Source organism: Astyanax mexicanus, chromosome 11 (genome assembly GCF_023375975.1).
Source record: "Astyanax mexicanus isolate ESR-SI-001 chromosome 11, AstMex3_surface, whole genome shotgun sequence".
Lineage (NCBI taxonomy): Eukaryota > Metazoa > Chordata > Actinopteri > Characiformes > Acestrorhamphidae > Astyanax > Astyanax mexicanus.
Genome location: NC_064418.1, coordinates 32232697 through 32260505, shown reverse-complemented (window position 1 = coordinate 32260505; position 27809 = coordinate 32232697). Strand labels below are relative to the sequence as shown.

At 37.5% G+C, this 27809-nt stretch overlaps 1 protein-coding gene across 1 annotated transcript in view; it reads right to left on the bottom strand.

The window, feature by feature from the left end:
- Positions 1-717: 717 nt before the first annotated feature.
- Positions 718-27809, bottom strand: part of agps (alkylglycerone phosphate synthase) — a 50756-nt gene continuing 23664 nt past the window's right edge. The window contains exons 11-20 of the mRNA XM_049484871.1: positions 26034-26161; positions 24067-24118; positions 20982-21058; positions 18426-18538; positions 16525-16594; positions 16344-16405; positions 15176-15265; positions 12075-12174; positions 10509-10566; positions 718-4568 (exon numbers count right to left, since the gene is read on the bottom strand). Of these exons, the coding sequence (XP_049340828.1) occupies positions 4447-4568; positions 10509-10566; positions 12075-12174; positions 15176-15265; positions 16344-16405; positions 16525-16594; positions 18426-18538; positions 20982-21058; positions 24067-24118; positions 26034-26161 (872 nt within the window). The 3' untranslated portion in view covers positions 718-4446. The remainder of the gene's footprint in view (positions 4569-10508; positions 10567-12074; positions 12175-15175; positions 15266-16343; positions 16406-16524; positions 16595-18425; positions 18539-20981; positions 21059-24066; positions 24119-26033; positions 26162-27809) is intronic.

Below are 27809 nucleotides of genomic sequence, written 5' to 3'. Positions count from 1 at the left end.
TATTTGCACGTTTGTCACTCTTAAAGGCTTCAGATCATCAAACAAATTTAAATATTAGTCAAAGACACAAGTAAACACAGAATGCAGTTTTTAAATAAAGTTTTTTATTATTAGGAGAGAAGCCCCCTTAACAAGCCTTTGTGGTAACTTACTGTCTTTTACAGCACTGTGGATGAATTGTGGCTCTACTGCTTGAGGAATTCTTGTAATTTCGTCACATTAGAGGGTTTCGGCATCTTTTTCTGGTCATGTCACAACATTTTAATAGGATTCATGTCAGGACATTGACTATAGGCCGCTCCAAAGACTTTACTTTGTTTTTCTTCAGCTTGAGGTCACAAACAGATGGCTGGAAATTCTCCTTCAGAACTTTGTGGTAGACAGGGAAATTCTGTGACTCCACAGCTCTGCTAACTAGCTGGACCTGTAGCTAGCGGCGCCAGAGTGGCATACCGGACTCCAGAGATCCTCCAGCGAGAGCTGCAGCCTGAGAGAGTGGGGCAGCGAGCTGACGTGGAGAGGAAGGAGACAGAAACGACTTAAACATCACATTTATTAGAGGTACTGCATTTCTGTTCCATTTATTTTAACCCACACGGTGTGAAGCAGCCAGTGTGGTTTATTGTTTTTTTTTTATGGCTTCGGAGCTCCCAACCATAAAAACTACCCCAACAAAAGACTTTGTATGGCTGGAAGAGACGACAAGTGGAGGCACGGTGTTTTTTTATGTTAATTTATTGCACAAACAGCATTGACAAAATGTACTCCAATGTTAAACACGTTACCAAGAATGAAACTGGAGAATGACAAAAGGAGCTTCCAGAACATTCACAGGTTGGTTTTGGTGTCAGGATGGCGCAGGGAATGAAACTGTTCAGAAAATGTTCGGAGGCCCAACATTTCCTTCATTCAGTGTTTCGTATGAAAAATATGGATACAAACACAAAAGAGTTTCTACAAGTGTTTACAACATCAAACAAAACTTACACACAGCCCCACTCAACACTTTTTTTTCTTTTTCTTTATTCTTTTAAAGTGCTGAGGGTCAGCAGGCTGGGTAAGCACTCTGATGTTGGAAATGCTATAGTTAAAGGAGAAATCTGGTGTGAAATGGACTTGGGGTGTAGTAATGCATGATAACGAGTACAAACTTTTGTCACATAGCTCACCTCCGTTCACCCTCACTATTCCCATATACAGCACTTTAATGCTGATGCTCCCAACAGGCTTACACTGCTAGTAATAGGGGCAAAATTTACACAATAAAAGCATTCTATTGGAAGAAATCCCAGAATTCCCAGACATTTAAAAAGAGGCACAGATAGCAGATAAAAAAAAAAAGACTCAAAATAAAGTTTCGATAAGTCATATGACGAGCGCGAATGTAAGGTAGGATAGGGAAACTGAATGCAAAATTAAATCCATAGAAAAGCATGAATACCAGATGTTGCTAAAAAGTATCTTTAAAATATTCTTGCATTTCCACAGAATTAATTTTGCAATCTGCTACCCTGTCCTACCTATTTATTCGTGCTTAACAGTTTAATTTCAAGATAGCATGTAGAGAACTAACTCAAGCTACTGTCTTATTAACAGCATAAACCGTGTTTTTTAATAAACTACTTGTGCAATCTTAAAGTTTTTTAAAGTTCAGTTTTAAATGTAATGGCCCTCAGAATTCTACCAATAAAGTGTAAAGCTACCATTTATTAATGGTGTAAAATAGTGATTTCTTTGCATGAGCAATGCTATGCCCCCATCACTAGCATTGTAAGCCTGTTGGGAGCATCAGCTAAAAAGCGCTGTATTTTAGAATACTGGGATGACTCTAGGTGGGATATAGAATAGAAGTTTGTACTTGTCATTATGTTTCACTACACCCAAAGTCCATTTTACACCGAATTTCTCCTTTAACATCTCGAATCTCATCACAGTATGAATGAAAACCTGGATGGATGTTTTGACCTTTACTAGGGTGGTGTACAGGGCTTTGATTATACGAGAAACAAAAATCAGTAACTTGACATCAGTAACGTTGCATCTTACTCTAGCACCATTCAGCAGTATACCATGGTTTAGAAAGGCTTAGATTCAGCTTAAGGGATTAATTAATGGCTTAATTAAAAAAAGAGGACAGAAACAGAAATAAAGGCTATGTTCACGCAGCAGGCAAATGTAGCCCAAATCTGTTTTTTTTTTTTTGTCATATGTGACACATGTTGTTTGTGTGCCACTATCACCATCTGATTTGGGAAAATGGACCTCATTAAATCAGGGTTTCAGTGGTGGAATAGTGAGGTACAGATTTACTAATGATTTGAGTGTTTCTAATAAAAAGGCCAAAGAATATTTATGCAGCTTAAAAAAAAATAAAAAGCTTAAAAGCTAAATTTAAAGAAACCTCAAACCAAAGAAATGGCCATGACTGAATAATGTGCCTATTTTACAGCGAGCTTAAACACATGCTCGGTGATAAGCTCATCAGTCCACCACAGAAACTACACGATAATTCCTGATTTCTGGCAAAGGTGAAGGTGTTTTTTTGTGCATGCATATTATTTACACAGTGCAAACCCTTCTTCAGATGAATGTCAGATGTAAGACACATTAAAAAGAACAGCCTGAAATAAACATCACATTTAAGATTGACGATCTGAGATTTAGGCCACTTTTAAATGCTGTGTAAACATAGCCCATGTAATTCAAAATTAAAATAAATCATAAGCAACTTTTACAAACAACACAAAACGCCACCGGGACAGACATTAAGGATTCTCGGTGCATCGGGAAAAACAAAAGACAAGCACCTTTTTAAAGAGGGACTGAAAAAACCACAAGCGTTCACTAAACGTCCACAGCCAGGCATATCTTGGTGAGCGTGGACTGTATTACATCAGTATTACATGAAGTAACAGTCACTAACATTGACATGTTTAAAATCCATGTCAAGATAAGCTCCGGCTTTTTGCATATGTCATGTTGAAAAATGCAAAAAAAAAAAAATAGAAATCATAGTGAGAGGAATCTTTGATGGTAAAATCTTAAATATATTAACATACATATGCATGTTATATTGTCCTTATATATACACAATTTACAGATGTATGAATGCATACAGTCAAAGTAATTTGGCCTGTGATGGAGAGAACATAGAGAAAGGCTTTGAAAGAGTCTTTGGTAGGAACATGAGGAGAGGGGTCTCGCACCGTCACGCCAACACCAACCAAACTCAACCAATTCCATGTAAAGACGCACTCATGAAGAGTCATGCTCTGACACATCAACCTTGTAGTAAACAGAGGAAATGAATGAGAACTTATGAAACATTACAACGTCATCACCTCACTGTACTAGGGCAGTTTCTCTGACCCTGCTACTGCTTCTATTAGTACCAGTAGCAGGCTGGGATCCATTACTATGTAAATGAGATTCTGAGTGCACTGAATGGAGGCACACAACGTTCTACAACGTTAAACGTTACAAAAAACCCAAAACTAAATCTTAAGGGGCTTCAGATAAAACATTAAACCCTGGCAAAAACAGTTCACATCGACTGTTGGAGAAGGCAAAAGTTAGGTGTACAGAAACACTGGCAGATATAAAGGAGCTGTTGGAAGGGACAGTGAACGTTTTGGGAGTCACTCTTAAAAAGGAGTGAGGCAAAGGAAGGCAAGGCAGACACTCACACACACCCATACAGACAGACACCCATACAGACAGACACCCATACAGACAGACACCCATACAGACAGACACAGAGCAAGAGAAGGCACACTGCTTTAGAAAGCGCAATTCAGTCAACACTTCAGTAGTGTCACACACAGGAACCATACAGGAACATCCGTACATTTACTATATCAAAAGTTAAATCAAACCCCAAGTTAGATTAGATCACAAATAGATAAGATCCCGATCAGTTAGAAAAGAAAGAAGAGTTCCAATTAGAGAAATGGGTAAACAAGCATATCATCTACATATAATCAGCTTTTAATAATCAGGTTTCCTTACCCAACTCTTTCTGAGAATAGCAAATAGCATGTCCTCTCTGGCAGTCTATAGGTTTGTGAAACAACTGACATAACTCCCAAAAAAAAAAAAAAAAAAAAAAGGAAGAAGAATCCAGACCTCCTTTAAAAATCTCACCCCTTCACTATACTATAGATGAAACAGATGAAGAGCACAGGAAAGGAGGAGTGAAGGAAGAGATAGGAGAGATCAGAGAGGACGGGACAGTATCTGCTCTGCTCATTTGATGAGTTTCTGGAGGACAGTATTGGAATGGAATCAGACGTTAATGAAAATAGATCACTGTGTTTTATACAGTATATATATATATATATATTTTTTTTTTCTCTGTATGTAGAAATGAGCATGTAGTAAAGCCAGAATATGAGGAGATGTGAGACAAACTGTGAGGAACAGAGTTTGTATTACAGAAGGGTTGAATTACAGCAGGTTCCTGTTTCCAAATATGTTATGAGGGTCCACGTACTCCTTCACAGACTTGATCATGCCCAGACCCACGCTGGACACGGCCTCCTTCATCCACTCCTTCCGCAGTTTACCCACTGAGAGAGACAGAGAGAGAAAACACATGAGAGAGTGAGACATGGAGAAAGGGAGAGAACAAATGCACTTTCTTTCTAAAGGAGTAAAACAGATGGAGAGTGTGAAGACCAGGATGAAAGAATGGAAGGTTGAAAGCAAGAAGGAAAGAGAGTAGAAGCCCGCGAAATACATACAAAGATAGAGAAGTAAAGTGGAAGATAAAAAAAACAAAACTGACAGGATGAATGTAAGAACCACCAAGAATTAAATTAAGAAAAAAAAAGAAAAAGTGTGGAAGATGTGTTACAATGTGTAACAGATTAAACAGAACAGAGTTAAAGATAAAAAAAAAATGAAAATGAGAAGTGAGTGATTGCAAGACAACTATACAGGGATTAAGAGAACAATAAAGACAAGACAAAAAGCAAATAAGAGAATGAGAGAGAAATCATGCAGAACAAAAACAATAGAAAAGCATGTAGCGATGGAGAAAGAACATAAATGAAAAGGAAGGAGCTAGAAAGAAAAAAGTGAAAAAAAATAGATCAAAAAAGCCAAAACGGAAAGTGACAGTGAAAGAAACTGTGCAAAAGATAAAAAAGAAATTGAAAGAAAAAAGCTTGAGAGAAGAGATTGAGAAAGAAAAGGTGGGAGAGAGAGAGAGAGTGCGGCAGTGCGCATGGTTGGGTGGCAGACGGTGGCGAGAGCACATCAATCTTGAGTGTTTGAGAGTAAGCAGGGTTTGATGGATGTGTTTATGGGGGGGGCTGCAGCTCTGTGGATCTGCTGGAACACTGCTGAAACGCTGCGAGATGTTTTGCATGGTGTGATTTATGGAGAGCAGCAGACTATCAAACTCATTAAGCTGCCAGTGTTCCCTATGGAGGCAAGCTAGCCACGCTCCGACTCCTTCCCTCACTCCCTTTCTCTCCGCTTTACGTCTCTCCATGTCTGTCTGCTTCCTCTACACCTCCATTTCTCCATCCTGCTCTTTCTCTCCTTTTCTTTCTAGTTCCTAAACCCTTCCTGTCCCCTTTAAAACCACTGCGGACAACCGGCTCTCTCAATACACGTCCATATGTATTTTTAGTGACCATTTTTGAAATTTTACTTTTGTACACCACCTTAAAAAAAAGTTAAATGAATCTTCTCCCCCACAACGGTTTGCAAGGCCTTTTTAAGTAGAAGAAATAGTTCTATATGCCCCCAAGTATTAATCCTGCTACTTCTATTAACAGTCAGCACTTAAGAATATAAGAAGTTAAGACTATAAAATACAGAACATATAATTACGATAAATCATGTTATTGGCATGTTGAAGGTTATTTTAGACAATTTAGTTATTTTTTATTTATTAAGGCTATTCAAGCATTGGAATTGTGATGTAAATTGTTTAAATATTCTACATAGATAAAACATGTCATGTTAATCAGCTGATCAGCTGGGCAAATTTGAAGTCCGCCAGGTAGGGGTGTAAAAACATTGATATTATAAAGTATCGCAATAATATCTTTTAATGTACTGTATTTATTCTCAAAAAATAGAATACATTTTAAAATCCAACATATTAATTAAAATTCAGTAAAGACTGGTGTCAGACAGTGGATCATTTAATGCAGTTTTAACCCTGACCACTAGATTTCAGTGCTTTGTTTTCGGATGTTCTAATTGTTTAAAATGTAAACTTTTTTATATTTCATATGATACATTGTAATTTATATGATTAACGTATTGAAATATATTGATTGTTAACCCCTATATTATGATGCCAAGTTCTTTCCAATAGTGACAAGCCTATCCTCTATATTTACATTCATTTATGAAATCATCATTTGATTATGAACCTTATAAAAAAAAGTGTTCTTGCCAATAGGTTGTGAAGTTTTTTTTTCCCTTTTTGTTCTGACTATTAGATAAATTGTTGTGTTTATTGTTTCTCATTTTTTCAATTTGTCTGTATTGTATTATGTTGCATCATCACAGCCTTCTCTGACTGGCTGCTCAGAGTTTCTCACAGAATGGAACAGCGTCAGCATGGCTGAGAGGATAATATCACATAATTCAGCCATTATTTGAAAGAGGTGGGGTTATGAGCAGGGACACAATGCTACTGGCAACGTCTCAACCCAGACCCTCATACATATTCATATATATGCAAATGTACAACAGCACCTCACACAATGAGACACACTGCTGTTCCAACTAACCAATCAGGATCTCCTAACCCGAAACAAAGTATCCTGCTTTATCTACTACTTCCTCTCTCTCTTGCTTCATCACTCACTACCTCCCTCCCTCCCTTTTTCTCTCTCTCTGTCCCCTGGTCTTCTATATCCCTCGTTCCTCAGGGAGAGAAGGAGAAACAGAAGGTGCTGGGGCTGCATCATTGCCTCCATCACAGAGATAATTTACACATCTATCATGTCACTTCCTCGCCATTCTCTTTTTCTCTCGTCACCATCTATTTCTCACAGCTACAACCACACAGCTGAGACAAGCAAAACTGCACCGTCAGGAGAGGGGGCACCGAGGGTAGAGCAAAGTGTTCCTCCAGGCTAAAAAAAAATGCCAGTGTGCCCAGTAAATGCTGAGAACGGAGAGTGCGTTTGGGAGAGCAGTTGATGGTTTCAAATGACGTTCGAATAAAAATCTGATTCTACTGAAAGAAATAAATAAGCAAGTACTAATTTAAAAAAGAAGTAAAAACATACACAGACTAGAGCTTAGATCCTCTGTCCAAACCCGAAATCTCAGGTCGGGTCGGGTTTGGGTTTGGGCACAGGATCTAAGCTTTAGTCTGTGTATGTTTTTACTTCTGTTTTTAAAATAGTACTTGCTTATTTATTTCTTTCAGTCTGAAGAAAATAGTCTGTGAGGTAGATTTATATGCTATATTTTATTTATACAAAGCTATGGCGTGATAATCACAAAATAGCTAAGTAACTAATCAAATTGTGTTTTAAAAAAAATTGCACAAGTTAGAATGTTATAATCACGCAGCTCTGGGGCGCACATATGAGCTTCTCCACTTGTCCGCATTTGACTTGCAGTGTGCATCTGTTCTTAATAAACATTTTTCTTAAATAATAGATCTATGCTTCTTCAGTGTTGCAGTGTTAATTAACATAATTCTCAACAGATTTCGCTCATTCAAACAAATGAAAAAATGAAGCACAACTTTTAAAGCACAACTTACTAAAACAAATGTTGGGTTTAAATCGGGCTCGGACTCATAATGACAGTGTATGGGGTGGATTGAGCTCAGGCAGAATGTGCACAGGCTCAGACTGGGTTGGGTCGGATTTTTTTGGCCTGATATAAGGTCTAACACAGACATGTCAAAATCATAGGACAGCAGTATGTAAATTGATCATGAAGTATAATTGCAGCTTGAAGACAGCTTGAAAATACCTACATTTATATATGGTACCGGAAATATGTCATAGAAGGCACTACCATCCACCGTGGAGAGCAGAGTGGGTGGTAGTGTGCGTCCTAACGGTCTGTGCAAACAGACAAGCGACTGTCAGAAACCACATTGACATTCCTTGATCCACAGTGTCAAGTGTATACGCAGGAATAAATTATTAAAGGCATTAGGAAAGCATTACCACCCACAGTGGACAGCACAGTGGGTGGTAATGATCATGACTGGCAGCATCTAGCAAACAGTCATAGGATACAACACTAGTTCCTGTTCCATAGGGTTTGGCATGCCAGTGTTTTTCTCTTTTTACCTTTTGAGTACACTAAAGCCCATTAAGTCAGCTTAAATTAGACAGATTATACTAAGGCTAATACCTGAAGGCTATAGACCAATTTTGAGATTTTTTCAAATTCCTCAATGGCTTTTTTGTTAATACACCCGGCACACTCACACACTGAAGTAGTGAAAAAAAAAAAAAATTACAAATAATTTTGGATTTCGCTGTAGCTCAGATTATCATTTTCTGGCAAAACTGTCTAGCTAGTGTATTTCACATGTTTACAAATTTACAAAATTGGAAGATAAACAAAGTGTCCAGAGATGCGTCTTAAGCCCTATTCGGACGGGATTAGTTTCTCAGCAGGGTTTTTTATAGGGGGTTCTCTGTGGTTTTGAAAATTACAGGCTGAATTACATACTTCTTTTCGCTGAACTCTGTGGTCTTCCGGTAATTTTAGTCCCGTTTGGACGAGTTTCGTCTCCTTGCATTTAAGAAATAGCTATTTGTCCACTGCCATAAACCGTACCTGAACTTTGGGCGCAAGTTTCCACGGAGATCCGTGTAAACACAACAGTGAGTGGAAATGGAGGAGCTCCTGAACGCGATGTCATGTGAATGAGAAAGCCAGAAAAAAAAAACTCACTGGTCCTCCTGTTTTTTTTTTCAATTGAGTCCAGATTAAAGAGTTTTATCACCGAGTAAAAGTGTGAAATATTTTTCACAGTCGTCCCCCTGTGAAACTAATCCCGTCCAGATATTGCTTTAGAATGGTAACATTTTTGAAACCCTGGTTTATAGGATGTCAGAGCTAAGCCAGCAGATAGCGCAACCGTTTTTTACTATTTCCTAGTTCTAGCCTATTTCTTCAGCTACTTATCATTGACTCCCCATTATACTGACTGCACACGACCACTACAACTGCTATTACTGACCACACTGAAATGCAAGCGGACAATGATAAAGGAGGTTTGGCGTTGTTTTGGGTGTGTATGCACAAAAAAGAATTGGAAGTGTGAGTGTGAGTATTGGTCTGACCTGCAGTAAACAGAGGTTGGTAAAGTGTGTATTTCCCTTGTGTGCCCTCCCACCTCACTGGCCCAGACTACATCTGTTTTCACTGACTCTCTCTCTCCCTCTCTCCTTCTCTATCTCTCTCTCCCTCTCTCTTTCACATACACCATTTGTCATGCAGTGATTGTGGGCAGACAAAGCAGGCTGTCGGCAGCCAGATAGCACTGTGCTACTGCTATTAATCACAATTACACAGAACTGTTCACACGCAAGCACACACACACAATGCACCCCCATATCTAAACTCTCCTTCTTCGCTCCTTTCCTTTTTTTTACAGACCTCTACGCTTCCATCCTCCTGTCCTCTGTGAGGAGGTCAGTAAACTCTATTAAGAACAGCCACCTAATTTTCCTCCACCTCACTGGCAGCTTTTTATTAGCCATATTTACATTTGGCACCATCTCCCCCTCCCGCTGTTGGAGACATGAGTCTGATATGGAGGAGGCAGCCTCGCGTGTATGTGCGTGATGGCTGTGATTAATGCGTTTAGTGATGTATGGCGTGCAGCAGGCGGATGGTAATATAGATAAAGCCTGTGTTTCAGATGTGTCCGAAAGCTTCACGGGACACACTGGCCAAGCCTAACATGTTCCCATTCAGCGAGGAGTAAGCATGGTACACTTTCAGAGAATTATTCAGATATTTAAAAAAAGTCCACTGAGTTATTTAAATGAAATGAGAACAAAATTGTGTCTCGCACCTATTATAGTGCATTTGTAGTGCTTATATGGCTTTAGGCTCTTTAAAAAGCCACTTTAAACAGCCATATTAAGGTAAAGCTAAATTTACTGTTGTCTATGCATCTGCATATGCATGATGGCTGCCTTGAGTATCCTTGATCTGTTTGGTGCATTGGTTTTGCGAGTCAATAGTAATAAACACAACAATATGCGAGGCGCAGTACACACAAAAAAAAACACTAGGGGCAGTGCACTCAGCACTCTGCAGCATTAATATGATGAAAAGTTTTGAAGATAAGTTACCTGTGTGAGGTGTCTTTACAAACGTGGCAAGTGGCAAATTAGTTCTATAGACTAATCACATTATGGTTCTTACTATATAATAGCAGTAATAAAAATAAATATAATAATATACAAATCTATTCTTAAACTGAGTGCAGCTTTAGCTACATATCAGCTCAAATAATTCCTGATGAACATCTTTAGAGTGAAGAATATTACCTCCATGGTGGTGGGACAGGCTTCCCCCATTGGCTAGAATCTCCTCTCTGGCTGCATGCTGCACAAAAGTGAGAGAAAAAAAAACCTTAAATACAAAGCTCAACATTGATCATTCTGTATCAGTACACACTGATCAGCAATCACTTAAACAGCACCAACTTAATATTTAGTAAAGTCCCTTTGTGCCACCATAAAATATCAACCTTTTAAACATGGTCTCCACAAATTGTCTAAATTTCTCTGTGGTATCTGGCACCAAGATTTTAGCAGCAGATCCTTCTAGTTCTCGAAGTTTGAATTAACTAATATATGTGTTCATGACTAGCACTGGTTTACCGTGTTTTTTTTCCCAAACTATAAGGTGCACTTAAATACGTTAATTTTCAAAAAAAAAAAAAAAAAAAAAAGTCTTATAATCGAGTGTACCTTATGTATGAATTTTACCAGTCAGGTTGTAAGGAACAGTAAAGCCACTACGCTAAAGGTCAGCATTATACAGAAGTTTCAGTTTAGTTTCTCCACCACAGAAACAGGAGCAGTATTAGCATTAGCCACTAAACACGCTAAGCTCTAACTCTTTCACTCTTCGGAAGTGGGTATTATCAGCCTGTAGCCTGCAGCTTACCGTGGCTAGCACTGCTGGAGCAGCATTAGCATTAGCCACTAACCGCACTAAATGCTTGCTCTTTCGCCATTCGGAGTTAAGTACTATCAGCCTGTAGTCTGCGTGTTTACCATGTTAAAATAAACTATGTGGAACAAACTGCTAGCTAACTGCCCTGGTTTACCGGAACTCTCAGGGTTTCTCAGTGTAGCGCTGTTGGGCGGCATTAGCTGCTAAGTGCAGCTAGCGGTTAACTGCTAATGCTGCTGCACACAGCCTTGGTGGAAATCTAGAAATCTAAGCTTACTGTAAATAAATGGAAGCACTTTACTCAACCAAATATCCAGTTTTCAGGAAAGAAATCTGTGTAGATTAACATTGTTTTTTTATTTTAAAAGAAAATGTTTTTTTAAGAATTACAGTTTTGTTTCCTGCTGAATTAGAAGGAAAACAGTGCCGCATAATGCACCATATAATCCAGTGTGCTTTATGTATAAAAATACACCAGAAAATGATCGAAAAATTGATAGTGCCCCATACAATCCGGTGCACCTTTTAGTGCAAAAAAATACATATTGGTTCCCTTTTCTTGGTAGTGTATAATGGCCACTTCATACTGGGAACACCCTACAAGATGATGTTCTGTCCCAGTCACCTAGCCTCGCAATTTGCCACTTGTCAAAGTTTCCAAGATATTCATTCTGATTCTTTGTTCCTGACTGTTTTAACAAATTGTCTTTAAGGAGTTACCATTTCTTGCTGCTTAATATAAACATCCCATCCCTTAGCAGATGCCACTGTACAAGAAGATAATTACAATGCTTTTCACTTCACCTCTCATTGGTGTTAATATTATGACTGATCAGTGTATAGAGATCTTTCAAGCTAAATTAAATGCCATAAAGAACAGTTTAAAATGTATTAAAATGTATTATAAAACACTTTTGTAATTTTTTTAATACCTCCACTTGCTCATAGACATGTATTGGATCACCAAGTCCTCTATAATTGAAGGCAAAGTAGAAATACACACAGGCACCAGCGTCATAGGTCTGTGTTACCCTGTGGACAAGAGAGAGAAAGAAACAGTTAGAATGGAAAATCTATGAAAATGAAAACAATTTAAAAAATAATAATAAAAAAATAAATAAATATTTCAAATACCATCCAAAATTCAATCAAAAGCCATGACTACAACTATAATCATCTTAGTTTGAATAACATTTAGTTAAGGGCACATTGTCTGACTCCATTTCCCCCCTGTAATAGCAGACTATTTAAAAGCACTAAAAGACACTGGCTCCATTCTGCCAGCACCGATGGTAAGATAAATGTGCGAGTGTGTGCGTGTGGCGTGGTGGAGGCCAGGGTGGGGAGGTCCCTGTCACTTTCATTCTCATCCCATTCATGTGATATTAAGCACCCATCAGCCACGCTAACCCTGCACTGGCACACAGCCGTGTTCCCTGTCCAGCACCGTCCATCCACATAATGCCCCTTAATAAAGAATCGGTCGCGCACACTGAGGCCATCTGGACACACAGCAGCCAGTGACATTACAGACACATAATACCACAGCATTATACCGTTAAAGATACAAGTGATTCCTATTACTCAGCACAAACTTTATGCACAGATACATCAAATTATATCTATAGCATTTTAAGTGTCCATGGTTTTCAATGTTCTCAAATAAGAATAAAATAGCAGTGGTGCTTTTCATTTTCACTAGCCAGCTTCTGATAGGTGTGGTCACTTTATGTGGCCAAAAACAAAAAGGTTGTTTCTAAGTAACTGATTAAAGGACAAGCATGTGTCAAAAAAGTGGCAACAAAAACAAACACATGTAAAACAAAATGGTACAAATGTTTCAGAATCAAGATCACGCTAACTGAACATTTTACCTCGATTGCAATTAATGGTTAAATATTTTATTAACAGAACACCACAATTTTTCTGTAATACAAGCTGCTGAAGCTATTCAGTATTAACAGAATAGCTATATCAAAAAATATTAATAATTGCCCTGCCATCTTTAGAATTATTTAAAATGAATTTTACTTACAATGTCATTCATTACAAACTGAACTATTTTATTAAAACTTAGAGGTCATGTTAATTAAAATTCTTAAACTGAAGCAATGCTGTGCATTCAATCAAAAATGAATAGAAACAGACACAGAGTACCTCAAACTAAATTAACATTGCACTTTATTTATTCTGTTTAATTGCACTGCATGTATTCATCTAATGACCCCTTAAAGCATACCACAGAGTGTGTAGTAGAATAAATCCTCTTTACCTAGCCTGGGATATCATAATGGTGGAGAACCAAAATGCAGAAGTAATGGAGCAACTTATCAAAGAAAAATATTAAAAGTATATTACAGCTCTGGAAAATATAAGAGACCACTTCAGTTTCTGAATCAGTTTCTCTGATTTTGCTATTTATAGGTATATGTTTGAGTAAAATTAACATTGTTGTTTTATTCTATTAACACTTTTCCCAAATTTCAAATAAACACAATTTCATTAAGATCATTTATTTGTAAAAAATGAGAAATTACTAAAATAACAAAAAAGAGCTTTCAGACCTCAAATAAGGCAAGGAAAATCAGACATCAATTTTTGGTGGAATAACCCTGGTTTTAATCAAAGTTTTCATGCATTTTGGCATGTTCTCCTCCACCAGTCTTACACACTGCTTTTTGATAACTTTATGCCACTCCTGGTGCAAAAATTCAAGCAGTTCAGTTTGGTTTGATGGCTTGTGATCATTCATCCTCTTCTTGATTATATTTAATTAAATTGGGTAAAATAAATGAAAAAAAATCATAATTTTTAAGTAGTCTCTTTTTTTTTCCAGAGCTGTATATTGATATGAGATCATATCAACTAGCACTAAACTGGAGTACACAATGTATTGGCAGATGTTATAATCACCTGCAAAAAAGAAACGGTATCAGCTTTGTCATTATCATAGTCATTATTATTATTAATTATCTCTATATTGGACATCAACTGATGTATTGATGCAATAATCATGTCTGATTCAGTCTTAGATAATTGCCGGGTTTACTTTGATAAAGTCTGTTATTCTTTACATTGTCTAAACATTTCTTGATGATTGGACCAACAGAATGATTGACTTTCATAAATTTTTTTTCTATACATTTATCATTTGGAAAATACAAAAATGTGTCACTTTATTCACAATATACAGATACATGTTAGGAATTTTGCTGCAGTAAGTTATCAGTTATTGTGCATCGTTATAGAGGCTATTAAATTTATTCTGCTGCAAATACACGGTTTAACATCCTGTATGCTAATATTTACCTGATATGCGTCTCGCTGCTCAGAAACAGAAGCTGTTCTGATTTATGTCCTGATGACCATAGCTTTTGACACTGAATCAAGGTGTAAAAGGTGTGTGTTCTGAATGTCATGTCTCTAGATGTATCTCTCCTTTGAACACATGTATGTGTGTGTGTGTGAGTGTGTGTGTGTGTGTGTGAGAGAGAGAGTCTGTGTGTACACGCTATCAATGGGGCAATAGCTTTTCCAGAGGTTAAATGGCCACATCAATCATGTCACACACAGCTGCACAGCAACAGACAGGAAATGAATGGCTGAGGCATAATCAAGTTTCAAACCTAATCTCTCTTTCTCCCCCTTCACTCACTCTCTCTCTCTCTCTCTCTCTCTCTCTTTCTCTCTCTCTCACACACACACACTCTCTACATAAGTCCACGGTCAAACCCCCACCTTTCCCTGTTACTCACTTCTCTTCCCCTCACTCTGTTTCTCTGTCAGGCAGGGTCACAGTGAAGGTGAACAGAGCTAAGGCTGCTGATAAACACATGCCAGCTTAACTCCCTTTGAAAACAGCAGCTGTTTGACTTTCCTGTGTGAAATTACTCAATCTGCTTTAAGCTTTCCTATCTAATTGGGGTAGAGAAAACTGTAGCCAATCGCCAGCCAGCCTCGCTGGTGCTAGTTAAGCAGATTCCAGTAGGTAATTAGCAATCTGTAGTGAAATGTAGGTGACTAGTAGGCATACCTGCATGTAGACAGTGGGGGAAACTGCACCCCTCGCTCTTTACACTCTCTTACTATCCTCTCCTTGACGTTCCGGCACAGGTCCAAAACTCTGCCAAACAAGCACACACATGCAAGATTAGCACACAATATTAATACTTTCATTAAGACTTTCATAAACACAAAAATAAAGGCTTATAACCAGCAGGAAGTGTACTGTGCAAACATACTGAACTGAACTGATGGAGTAATCTCTCACAGTAAAAGAAAAAGGTCAATTATAGGAAGTGAAAGACTCACAGACGAAAAAAAAAAAATCATATTATCGCTGTGCAGATAAAGAGTAAAAGGAAACAAATGAAGGTTGACTTAACATTTGTATGGCTTTACTGCCAAAATTCATTTTGAATGACCCCTTTCTAAGCTCTTCTTTTTCTTTAAAAATACACAGCGAACAAAACACTTCTTATAACCTTCATGCATCTTTTTGCCTGTATGCATTGCCATAGGAAAATTTGCAGATTAAAATCTAATCTCTGAATGGCAGGAGGAAAATATTTGAATACTAAAGATCAACAATTATTTCAGAAACATGTTTACATCATTTTTTAAAATGACAAAAAAAAAGCATATATCAAGAATAGCCCAAATAGATAAATAGATATAGCAATCTGAAGGAATTTAGATTTAAGACCAAGGTTAGAGACCACTGCTCCTCAGCTATGCACAGCTGATGCCTTAAGAATATACTCTATCTACAGCACACATTCATTCACTGTGTTCTAGTGCAAGTTCTCTTCTCTTATCTCTCCTCCCCTCCCACTTTGCTTTGCCCACTTAACCTTCCCTCCCACAGTACTACGTATATTGTGGTTGCATTGAGCCAAAGAATTGTGTGAGCAGCTCCTCTAAAGAAAGACCAAATTATACAGATAAAGGCCACAGATTTTCAACTCTGGTTTTATGAAATCTGAACTGACTGAGTTTCCTACAATCAATGTTAAAAATAATCCAGGAGAATCTGTTCTGGCTCCATTAAGAACCAGTGTGTGTGGAACCAGTGTGTGTGTAAGCACTCTTTACCAATTTAAAGGTTCTTAAGGCTCTCCTTTGCAGCACCACCATTTTTTAAATTATGTATTTTGGGGAAAAATCACTTAAATTTCTCTTTAAACAGTCGCAGTTCTTACCTGTCCCAAGGCACTGATGTTTCAAATGACTCGCCGATCACATAGTAATCCATGCCCAAATCCTACAGACAGAGACAGACAGACATGTTTCTGTAATTTAAACTTCTGCACTGGTTATTAATGACTGTTTAGCCAGTAAAGGGACTGTAGTTTTATTTTTAACTTAGACAGGTAAACCTACCCGCAAGTAAGCGATGACGAAGGTGAGCATGTATCCTCTCTGCCCATTATCCTCTCCTGCTGCCAGGCCCCTGAAACACACATACAAATTGTCTTTATTCATATAAATCTATATATATGAATAAAGCTTCTTCTTTACACATTCTTTCTTTCACACAGGCAAGTGCGCGCACACACACCTCTACCTGAGAAGGCCCAGTCATTCAGTTCTCCATTCAGTCCTCTATCAATCATAATCATCATCTAATCAAATATTCATTTGCTACCCAAACTAATCAACATAACCTCGTTAAAGCTGAAGTCAGGGATCGATTTCCCTATTTTTCCACTGAGCACCCGCACACACATTCCACTCAAATATCAATCAAATCCATCACTACCCAATGAAAAGAGGCCATGATTAATGTGAAAAGATGAAAAGAAAACAGCTTGTGTCTGGCAGAGGAGAGATACTGTGAATTAGAATGGCCACAATTAGGGTTAAAGGTTATGACTGATGACCTATACTGATCCGCACTGGTTAAATAGTAACTGGGACTCCATGGAAACAGCAGGCAATGCTGCAGCACACTGACACGAGATCAGCGAGGGCTCTCTGCAGAGAGCTAATATCGAACACATGGTCATGATTAAGGGGAGGGCCTAGGCATTATTTCTGAATGAGATTGAGGGTTTGCCTATATAATAATATTTCATCGTTGTAAAAGTTTTGTACGAAAAGTTTGGTCGAAACTTTCCAATAGGAAATTTATTCATTTTTCTTTATTTTGATAGGAATGGTATTATTTTACATTTAGAAAATCAGAGATATTAGTATTACTAAACCTGCCCTCACAATATGTATTTACTGTGCAGCCCTACTGAGCGTCAAAAATGCCTTCCGCACTATATGCTCATCCCTTCTAATAAATGTCAGGGTTCTTGCCCATTTTAAAAGTCAAATTTAATGCTTTTTAAGACATCAATAAATATCTTTAAGACCCAAAATTGTAGTTATAATTTATTTGGTGTAAAATAGTGTATTGGATTGGAAATCAAAACTATCATTTCCCATTTGTTATCATTTCATTAGTATGTTAGCATGTCAGCTAGCTCCCCACTAGCCTTAGTTCTCTCCCGGGTAATGTTAGCTAGCTCTCCGCTAATGTTAGTTAGGTCTCCGCTAATGTTAGCTAGCTCTCCCCAGTAACATTAGCTAGCTCTCTGCTAACCTTGGTTCTCTCCCTGATAACGTTAGCTAGCTCTCCACTAATCTTAGTTCTCTCCCCAGTAACATTAGCTAACTCGCTGCTAAAGTTAGTATGCTAGCTAGTTCTCTGCTAATGTTAGCTAGCTTCCTTCTAACCTTGGATTACCCTGGATTAGATGTTTATGCTCGGGCACTGTGCACACAGATATTTTACACAGTTTAAACATGTTATACCTACAGCAAATTTACAGTAAATGTAAGACTTTAATTATCAAGATTTTACTTTAAGATATTTTAAGACTTTTTAAGGACCCGTGGGAACCCTGAATCCATTGAGTTCTTTTAAGTTGCACTTATTGCTGAGACAATCTATTTAGAGAAATACTGCTATTACAATAGAAATCTCTGAGCAGATAAACATGGGTGTATTGGCACCTTGCCTAATGCCAGATGTGGGCTACAGGGTTAAGTCCTGAAACTTTGAGCTGTGGAGCAGTTGAACTGTGCCCTCTGAAATGAAAGAACTCCTTCAAACTTCCTTAACCTTGACTGATTTATGTACTGGACTTTACAAACAAAATATTTCAGCTCGGTATTAAGGTTTTCATGCTATTAGAAAAAGGATAACTAAAATGTTTGCAAAATAATGTAGATGGACAGACAGATAGATGAATAGCTAAACAGATAAATATTAATACTTAGAAAAGTCTTACCCAAATTTAGCAGCAATGTCGTAAACCTGTTTCTCATGCTGCAAAACTTTCTCCCGATCTCCTTCAAACAGCAGAGTGGCCACACACAGGTGATGAGGATCAAAGCCTTTAAACTGAAAGGGAATTACATATTTGGGGTTTGCAAGTAAGATCAGACTAATGCAGAACTCAATTAATAAATATAGGTGCTTTAGATGTACAGTTCTGGAAATAATTAGGAGTTTCTCTGATTTTGCTATTTATAGGTATATGTTTGGGTAAAATGAACATTGATGTTTTATTTTTAACTACAGACATTATTTCTGCCAAATTCCAAATAAAAATATTGTAATTTAGAGCATTAATTTGCAAAAAATGAGAAATGGCGGAAATAACAAAAAATGCAGAGCTTTCAGAGCTTAAATGGTGCAAAGAAAACAAGTTCATATTTTTAAGAGTTCAGAAATCAATATTTGTTGGAATAACCCTGGTTTTTAATCACAGTTTCATGCATCATGGCATGTTCACCTCCACTGGTCTTACACACTGCTTTTGAATAACTTTATGTCGCTCCTGGTTAGTGCTGGGCGATAAAACGATATCGATAGTTATCGAGGAAACTATATATCGCGATAAGTCGGGGCGAGAAATTCGATAAACTAAATTTTCTATTTCCCGTTTAAGTAGCGTTGTGAAAAGGCGCAGCACGAGACCAGGCAGCACGCTGAACTGCTGCTCAGCCCAGTACAACCCCTCCCCTCCCCTCTCCACCATCCCCCTCCGCCCCACCCCCCGAGCCCCTCCACTCTGAACTCCTCACATAGCGGCTCCTTCTCTCCCATTTACTGGATAAACTTCATTTATACTATTCAGCGGCGCTACACTGGAAAACTCACCTTTTAAATATGAGGCATGCGTCTCCAAGATATTTAGAGAGGTGAGCTTGTTCAGATTTCTGAAGGCAGGTAAACGCTGCTCTGTTTGCTGCTAGTTAGATTAGCTTGTCTCCAGTTTAAAGTTAGCGATGTTTAGGTGTAAAAGGGATCTGTGCAATCTGTCATCATTAGCTAAGATGCTTTCACTGCTTTTTACATTCTAATAAACTAATGGGTAACGCACGTTAGCCGTGTTAATCCACGTTTCGTGTAAATTAAGGTTAACTTCAGCACGAGTGAGGGGTTAGTATATAAACACACAGAAAGGAAGCACTTTCCATCTTTTTTCCTAACTCTCACTGTTTCTGTTAGAAAACCCTGAGGGCAGCATTCTCCTCTGTCTTTGTGTTTTATAGTTTTTAACAGATAGAGAGTCTGTTATGCTGGATATTTTACTAAATACAGAAGATTATATAATCTGTCTAGCTGTATTTGAACTGAGCTAAACATTGCTGTTACTGAACTGGAGTTTTAAATACACTTAAGTAATGTAAGTCTAGTCTACTGAAAGCCAGTAATGTTAGTATAAATCTGTACTGCAGTAGAAGTGGATCATTTCAGAAACTTGACTTTATTCCTCCCACCTCCATTATAGGCCACTTTTTTTTTTAAATATTTAAATGTTAGCTTAATTTAAATGAAAAAAAAACTAAAGGCTCTTATTTAAAAAAAAACATAAGCAGTAAATTATCTAAAATTACAACAAATAGAAAATAGAAAAACAGTAAAACATATGTAATACATACTTTTTATATGACCAAAATTAAACTAGACTGAAATCTGACTAAAACTAATAATATCCGATAGACTAAAATGTAACTAAAACTATTATACATTTTAGTGAAAAGACTAAGACTGTATCAAAATCACCTGTCAAAATGAACACTGTGATATACTCTTGTATTTTGCTTTATGTAGTTGCCTGCATTCAGGGAGGGGAATGATCTTTTGATTAAATATAATTTTATAAAAATAAATAAAGTGTTATTGCAATTTAAATTAAACAGACATATAATGTAAAGGGTCTTACATATTTTTTAGTTTATATATTTGTCCCCTTTTTAAAATTAATTTAAAAGCTGTACCCACCTGGCAAGATGTTAACATAGTGTCTGTCCACAAGGCTCTGAGCCTGCTAGTGATTTTGTCCATAACTCCCTTATTCTGTCACTTCTGAGTAAAAATAGAAACCTTTAAGTGCAACAGAAAGTGATTTGATTTATATCGTGATACATATCGATATCGGCTGATATGAAAAACTATATCGTAATAAGATTTTTTTCCATATCGCCCAGCCCTACTCCTGGTGCAAAAAAATTAAGCAGTTCAGCTTGGTTTGATGGCTTGTGATCATCAATCCTTCTCTTGATTATATTCCAGAGCTTTTCAATTAGGTAAAATCAAAGAAACTCATCATTTTTAAGTGGTCTAATTTTTTTTTTCCAGAGATGTATATATGATCATTACCATTAAAAAAGAGATTTTGATTCCTTAATAAAACCTCATAAACTGTTACATCAAATGAAAGTTCTTTAGTCTTTAGAAAAATATTCTTTTTACACAAATTTCTATTACAAACTATTTTGTTAGAGTATATCTTCACGTTTCTGCACGGGAGCAGTCTTAAACATGCGTCTCTTACTTTCGTGATGTAGAACTTTTTCAGTCCATCCAAAAATGAAGTAAAAATGGAGGACACTTGAGGCTTAAGGGCATGACCTGAAACGAAAAGAAAAAAAAATACACAAAATAAATTCCCTCAAACATCAACACAACGTCAATTTGGCACTGCATTCAAATATTACAGCGGCACCTGACACTTTGAAAGCAAGAGATAAATGAAGGTCATATTTCCACCACCCATTTGTGGCCTGTTTCCCCAGTTTATCCACACAGGCTTCAGCGTAGCAGATTGATCCACTGGTTAAACAATAGCAGTGTAATAAATGGGGGGAAGAGTATAACAGCAGATACTCTGAGGCTGAGGACCATAAATCAGCCTCTCACTGAGAGGAAATGCTTTCCGCGCTGCCGTATCCGTCTCCCTGACACGCACTGTCTGATTTATTCCTGAATGGACACACAAAGCAGCACATACAACTGAAAGCGAGTGGTCACCGATGAGGACAAGAACATCGCTGGATAGTATACAGATTCCGTTTGCAGGTCTTCTGCACATTTTTTTTGCCCTTTTTTCTTGTATAATCATCTACACAAATATTTTACACAACCTATGCATAGAGTACAGCAAATGTCTTGCAAAGTTAATAAATATACAAATAAAATAAATTAAAACCTTCCAACCAAACCAACGCAACGCAACCCAACCAGTCAGCCAACTCACTCAACCTGGTCACTGACAAAAACTAGTCCTATCCCAAAAAGTAACCCTCAGTGATTACAACCACTATTCATAATATGTTTTGCAGTAAGCACCTCTTATTTGGCCAAAAGTGTCTGAACACCTGCTTATCAAGTGTTTTTCAAAATCAAGGAGTATTAAAGGTTTTAATGATCCTTGTTTCGCTGCAGTAACAGCCTACTCTGCTGGAAAGGCAGAACATTGCTGTGAGGATGTGATTTATTTAATCATGACTGTTTGATTATTCGTTTTAGACCAAGTTCCACTACAATGCATCCATTCCCAAGTGTACTAAATGTAGCATAATCATTCTAGAGAACACATTCCCACACTTAGCACTGCACCTACCGGTCGAGCTCTGTTAGCAATGCTTTTCCACAGAGATTCTATAAGCTGTGTAGAGTGTGCAATAGGTGTGTCCATAATCTTTTGGACATATAGCGTACTTGACAGTGTTTGCTCTACTAAATTATTTTAAACCATTACATCAAATAAACCTAATGCATTAAAAGTCAATATATTTTAAGCATATAATATATGCAACTGAAAATAAAGACAAACCACTGCATTATGTACATGTGTGTGTGTGTGTGTGTGTATATATATGAATATGAATGATAATTAGGAAGAGAGAAGCCTTTATTAATAAGAAGGTGAATCTCCGGTTTTAGTTGTTACATACTTTCTGCCGGGCCGAGGCTGAGAAGTGCACCGTCGGTGAAAATGTGAGACTGCAAGAGAGTTAATGAGGTCTCCAGAGAGCAGGGGGAACTTTCCCAATGAATTCTGGCAACCACTCACAGATTTCTTCATATCTCCAGATATAATTTTATAAAACTTCAATATGCTGTGGGCTTAATTGTTGCCAGGGCCATTTTTCACTGTTCCTGGATTGTACATTGTTTTGTTCTGCTGCTCAGCTGGTGAGATAATGATCAATTTAACTTTAGACGAGACGGCGAACGGAGGAGGCCTCTGTAGACGAATTATATCATACAAAATTAAACAGCTTGATGCACCAAACAGCACAGAAAGCATCAGCCACAAGCAATTAAACAAAGAAATGTTACACATACACCAGCTCCACTCTGTCTCCATAAACAGATAACGTAGGTCCGACAAAACCTACTGAGCCTCTGAATCATTAAGACAAACCTGTGAACATAGACAGTGTGCAATGCTCATTTCTGCATCACTGCATAGTCTAAAAGGCACAGCAGAAAGAAAACAAAGCAAATGACAGAGCAAATGTTACTCTATATTTACAGGCACAATCTCTTCTACTAAATTATACATCTTTACTCCACAGCCCTCAGTTTAGATCAGTGAATATTGCTCTGTATTTCACACCACAGCATACACACTTACTGGCTAAAGAACAGCGTACACAATAATGTAGAAAACAAATAAATAAAAATAGGCACCCCATGAAAGCCTTTGCCTTTTCAAACATATGGTTATTTAAGCTTCATTTGAACAGTATTGAGAGATGTAACTAATAAGATAACACTGAAACAGGCTGTTTTACTTAAACCCTAGACTTTTAGTTTGGTTTGCTCTTGATTGTTGAAGTAAGCAAGCTCTCCAACCTAGAACCTTCTAGTAATTCTTTATTGTATCAGAGGGTGCTTGTGGAAATTGTGAGACCATCCATACAAACACTGAAGATTGAGAGTCAAAAAACTGAAAGAATTCTGAATGAAGGAGTAGGGAAAGAAAAAAAAAACTTTCTCCCAGGCAATGTAAGAGACTGGTATCTGGTTATAGGAAACATCTAATTAAGGTCATTTCAGCCAAAAGGGGGATACCAGCTATCAGGGCAGAACATATCCTATTTAATTCCTCTCAAGATTTGGTTATTACACTGCTACAATTATATGATATATATTGTTTTTCACATTACATTTGATCCAGTAAGTCAAGTGAGATGAGCCCAATGAGATAGTCCAGTTTGTTTTTGAGAGAGCAGACAATGTTAAAAAGTAAGTTGTAGATTCTTGTCTAACTGGATCCCTCTTTTTCTTTAATGTGTGCAGAGCTACTACTAAAGTCTGATGTGCTTCTCTCTAATATCAACAACACTATAATCTCCAGGGCTTCACATATTTCTGGATCTATATGTTTTGTAGAAACCTAAATATAGTGAGTCAAGACTGTTACAAAACACTTTTGGTGGCTTATAATTTTCCAGCTCTATTTTGAATATAACAGCTTTTATTACAAAAAAAGGAACCAAAAGGTTTATGGTATTCTGTTACATGTACTGTAAAAAAAACACAGTTTGGCAGTGTAAAACACATTTTAAAAAGGGACCCAGTGGGTTTGAGAGAAATTCAATATTTAATTGTGCGAACGAAACACTTACCAAACTGAAACTGCTCGTTGTCCATCAGCCGAATCGAAGCAGGAGCGCATCTCTAAAAATGCCGAAAACACAGAAATAAATAAACACAAAAGCTCAAATCTTAACTTAAATGAAAACAAAGATCTCCACAACGGTCATGATTCAAATTTGCATGCAAGGTGTGCAAAATGGATGTATGGACCTGTTAAAACAGATAAAACACTCTGAAGGATTTTGTGGAGGCAACAGGCTCACAATTCTTTTCTCTTTAATTTGTTTGTTTAACGTCTAAATCAATACTGACAGAAAAACAGGGCCATGCATTTCCCACATGGCACAGTAAGAGTTGTCTTATTTCACTGTTGTGTTGAAAAGTAACCTCAGGCACTGAGAGTCTGGGGGAAAGTTTGGGTCTGCAACTCTCAGACCCTCAACAGCATGATCGATATCTTAATCGTCTGCTGTGTTTGGAGTTAATTTATGCTCTAATAACGAGTAGAACTCCACAGAGCTAACAGGTACACTCATCAATAACTGTGCCATCAGCACTAGTCAATGGTTAAATGGTTAATGAGCTATGGGCTAAACAGGCAGTGTCTTTGTCTGCTATCTGAAGCCGGATTCCACCATCTGAGCAGGGCTTTAGTTGGGCAATATTACAGAACTTTGTAACACAGAAGGATTATAGCTAATGCTATAACATGCAGCTTTCTGAAGTAATCCAATAATCATGAAAGGCAGCCCAGCATATTAAGTGAACAAAACATAAGAGACTAAAGAGGAGATAAGTCGACTTAATCTTTTAATCATAAGCAACCAAGTCCGCTCTTTAATAAGCTCTTCTTTGTTATTAATGTGATTTCTCAATAATACAGCATATGCAAAGAACATTTTGATGAAGACTGATTTTTGTCTATTTTTAAACTACTGCACTGAACCCAACAATAAAGACAAATTTGCTCTGCTATATAGTGATGGACAAAACTCCAGTACAGCTATAACTATATACTCTACTTTTATGCATATAACAAATAATAAAAAAAGGCATTATTAACAGACATGTTTCTTAGCTGCTACAGTGAGGAACATTTCAGAAGGTAGCTAACAAAACAGTTTAGAATGTCTACAGCATGGAACAATTTACACTGGAACATGAAAACTTAAACCAATGTCTGTGGTTTAAACAGTACGCAGAACATCAATTAAAAACATACATGTTGAGTAATTTACCGTATTTTTCACACTATAAGGCACACTTATACAAAAAATCATCAGTGCGCCTTATAATCCAGTGTATGAATGAACAGGCTCAGTATGAATTCTACCAATTCTTAAAGAACAAAAAAGCCAATCCGCTGAAGTACAGAGTTTAAGGTGAGTTTCAGTTTCATTAACATTAGCCGCAAAGCACAGCGCTAGCTCTTTCACTATTCAGAGGTGAGTATTAGAGGTGCTTGTTTACAGTGTTAAAACAAGCTACAGGCTCCTCAGTGTAGCTCCATGTAATGTGAAAATAGACGTTCATTGATAGTGCACCTTATATTACAGTGTGTCTTATAGTCTTATAGATGATTTTAACAAAACACACTTCTTTAAATTTGGCTCAAACCAACAAAGAACAGCATGTTCAGAAAAGAGTCTAATGCACACATTCTATAGAAAACATAGCTTGTGCGACTGGATTATAAGAATAAGAATGTAAAAGAATAAGAGTAATTTTAAAGTTGCTACCAAACAAAATAAATCAGTCTAGAATGTCTTGTTAAATAAATTGTAAAAGTTAATTCGTGTTTACTGTTTGTGGTTGTATTATTCATAGAAACACATACATCAGATCTGATCAGATCAATAATGTCCAACAGTCCTTATTAATGTACTCTGATCAGATCATTGAGAGAAAAAAAAACTTGCTCAGGACATCCCTATCACTTTACCATGCTGAACATAGTCACAAACAATGACATCAATGTTAAAAAGAGGACCTTTACCTGTTTGGCCACCTCCCGCAGGCATGCAACACCCTGCTGGAAGTTTGGGAAGACGATAGAGCCATATTTCTGATACTCAGGTACTGGACGGATCTTCATCGTAACCTCAGTAACTACACCCAGAGTACCTGTGAGACAATATACCACACACAAACACATGAGAACAGGCCTAGTTTGCAAAAAAAAAAAAAAAAACATAAAACACTTAATATTAACCTATATCCAAATATTTTGTTGATGCTGACCTATGCTGTAGTCTTATTTGCTGAATTAAATATAGAAACAACTGTGGTACAAGGTTATTGGCATATTTTATCCCCATTTTTCTTTGTGGGGAAATAAACCACTGTGGGAATGTACGCAATAAAGAAACCCTGCTGCTGTTTGTTGGAAGTGCAAACACACGCGCGCGCACACACAGATGTAACACAGATCCGTCTGTCCAGCAGGGGCCTGTGTGTTTATTTTCACTCTGGTGATCTGGTTTCATCCAGCGCAGGGGGAGCTGCGAGAGATTTACTGGCATTGGCTTAGCTGAAATAAAACAGGTCTGTATCAAAGGATGTGTCAGGTCAACACCAGAGCCACAGAGGATTTTTAAACCACAAATCCCAGCATGCTCCAAGACCCCTGAGAGCACAACTGTGACTGATGCTTTGAGTCTCATGTTCCAGGTTCATTTAGCTGGGGAAGACCAGCTCTGTGCCCTTGGGAGGCATGTCTACAGAGTCCAGCGGTGATAAATACCTACACAAAAGCCACAACTAAACCTCTGAATCAAAGACTAGTCTGGGTTTTGGAATTGCAGAGTCTACTGAAGTAGAAACGGTGAACACAGTGGACACAACTTACATAATAATGCATCAGATCATTATTATTATATAAAAAAAGGAATGACACCTGCTCATTTATTGATTCTTCCAAATTAAAAGGTACTTTAATAAAGAAAATTATTTTGTGTAACTTTCTTTACTGTATCAGGGTTCTTGCAACATTTTAAAAGTCCCCAAAATGTGGTCATAATTTATTTGAGAAACTAATTAATTGTATTGTATTGATGATGTTTATAATACTAATACTACTACTAACAACATTGTTACTTCTATTACTACTACTGATAATAATAATAATAATAATAATAATAATAATAATAAACATTAAAGTATCTTCTCTATAAATAATTATCAGTGGCAAGACTTATTTAGACCTTCCATTTAGCTAGCTTGTCGCTAATGTTCGTATGTTAGCATGTTAGCTAGCTCTCCCCTATGTGTCAGCTAACTCGCCGCTAAAGTTAGTGTGTTAGCTAACTCGGCGCTAAAGTTAGTGTGTTAGCTAACTCGCCGCTAAAGTTTTTGTGTTAGCTAACTCGGCGCTAAAGTTTTTGTGTTAGCTAACTCAGCGCTAAAGTTAGTGTGTTAGCTAACTCGCCGCTAAAGTTTTTGTGTTAGCTAACTCAGCGCTAAAGTTAGTGTGTTAGCTAACTATGCGCTAAAGTTTTTGTGTTAGCTAACTCGCCGCTAAAGTTACTGTGTTAGCTAACTCGGCGCTAAAGTTTTTGTGTTAGCTAACTCGCCGCTAAAGTTAGTGTGTTAGCTAACTCGGCGCTAAAGTTTTTGTGTTGGCTAGCTCTCCGCTAACCTTAGTTCTCTCCTCGGTAACGTAGCTAATTCACCTCTAACGTTATTATGCTAGCTAGCTCGCCGCTAATGTTAGTTCTCTCCCTGGATTAGATGTTCACGGTGGGAAACTCTGCTTTCTCACAGGTATTGAACG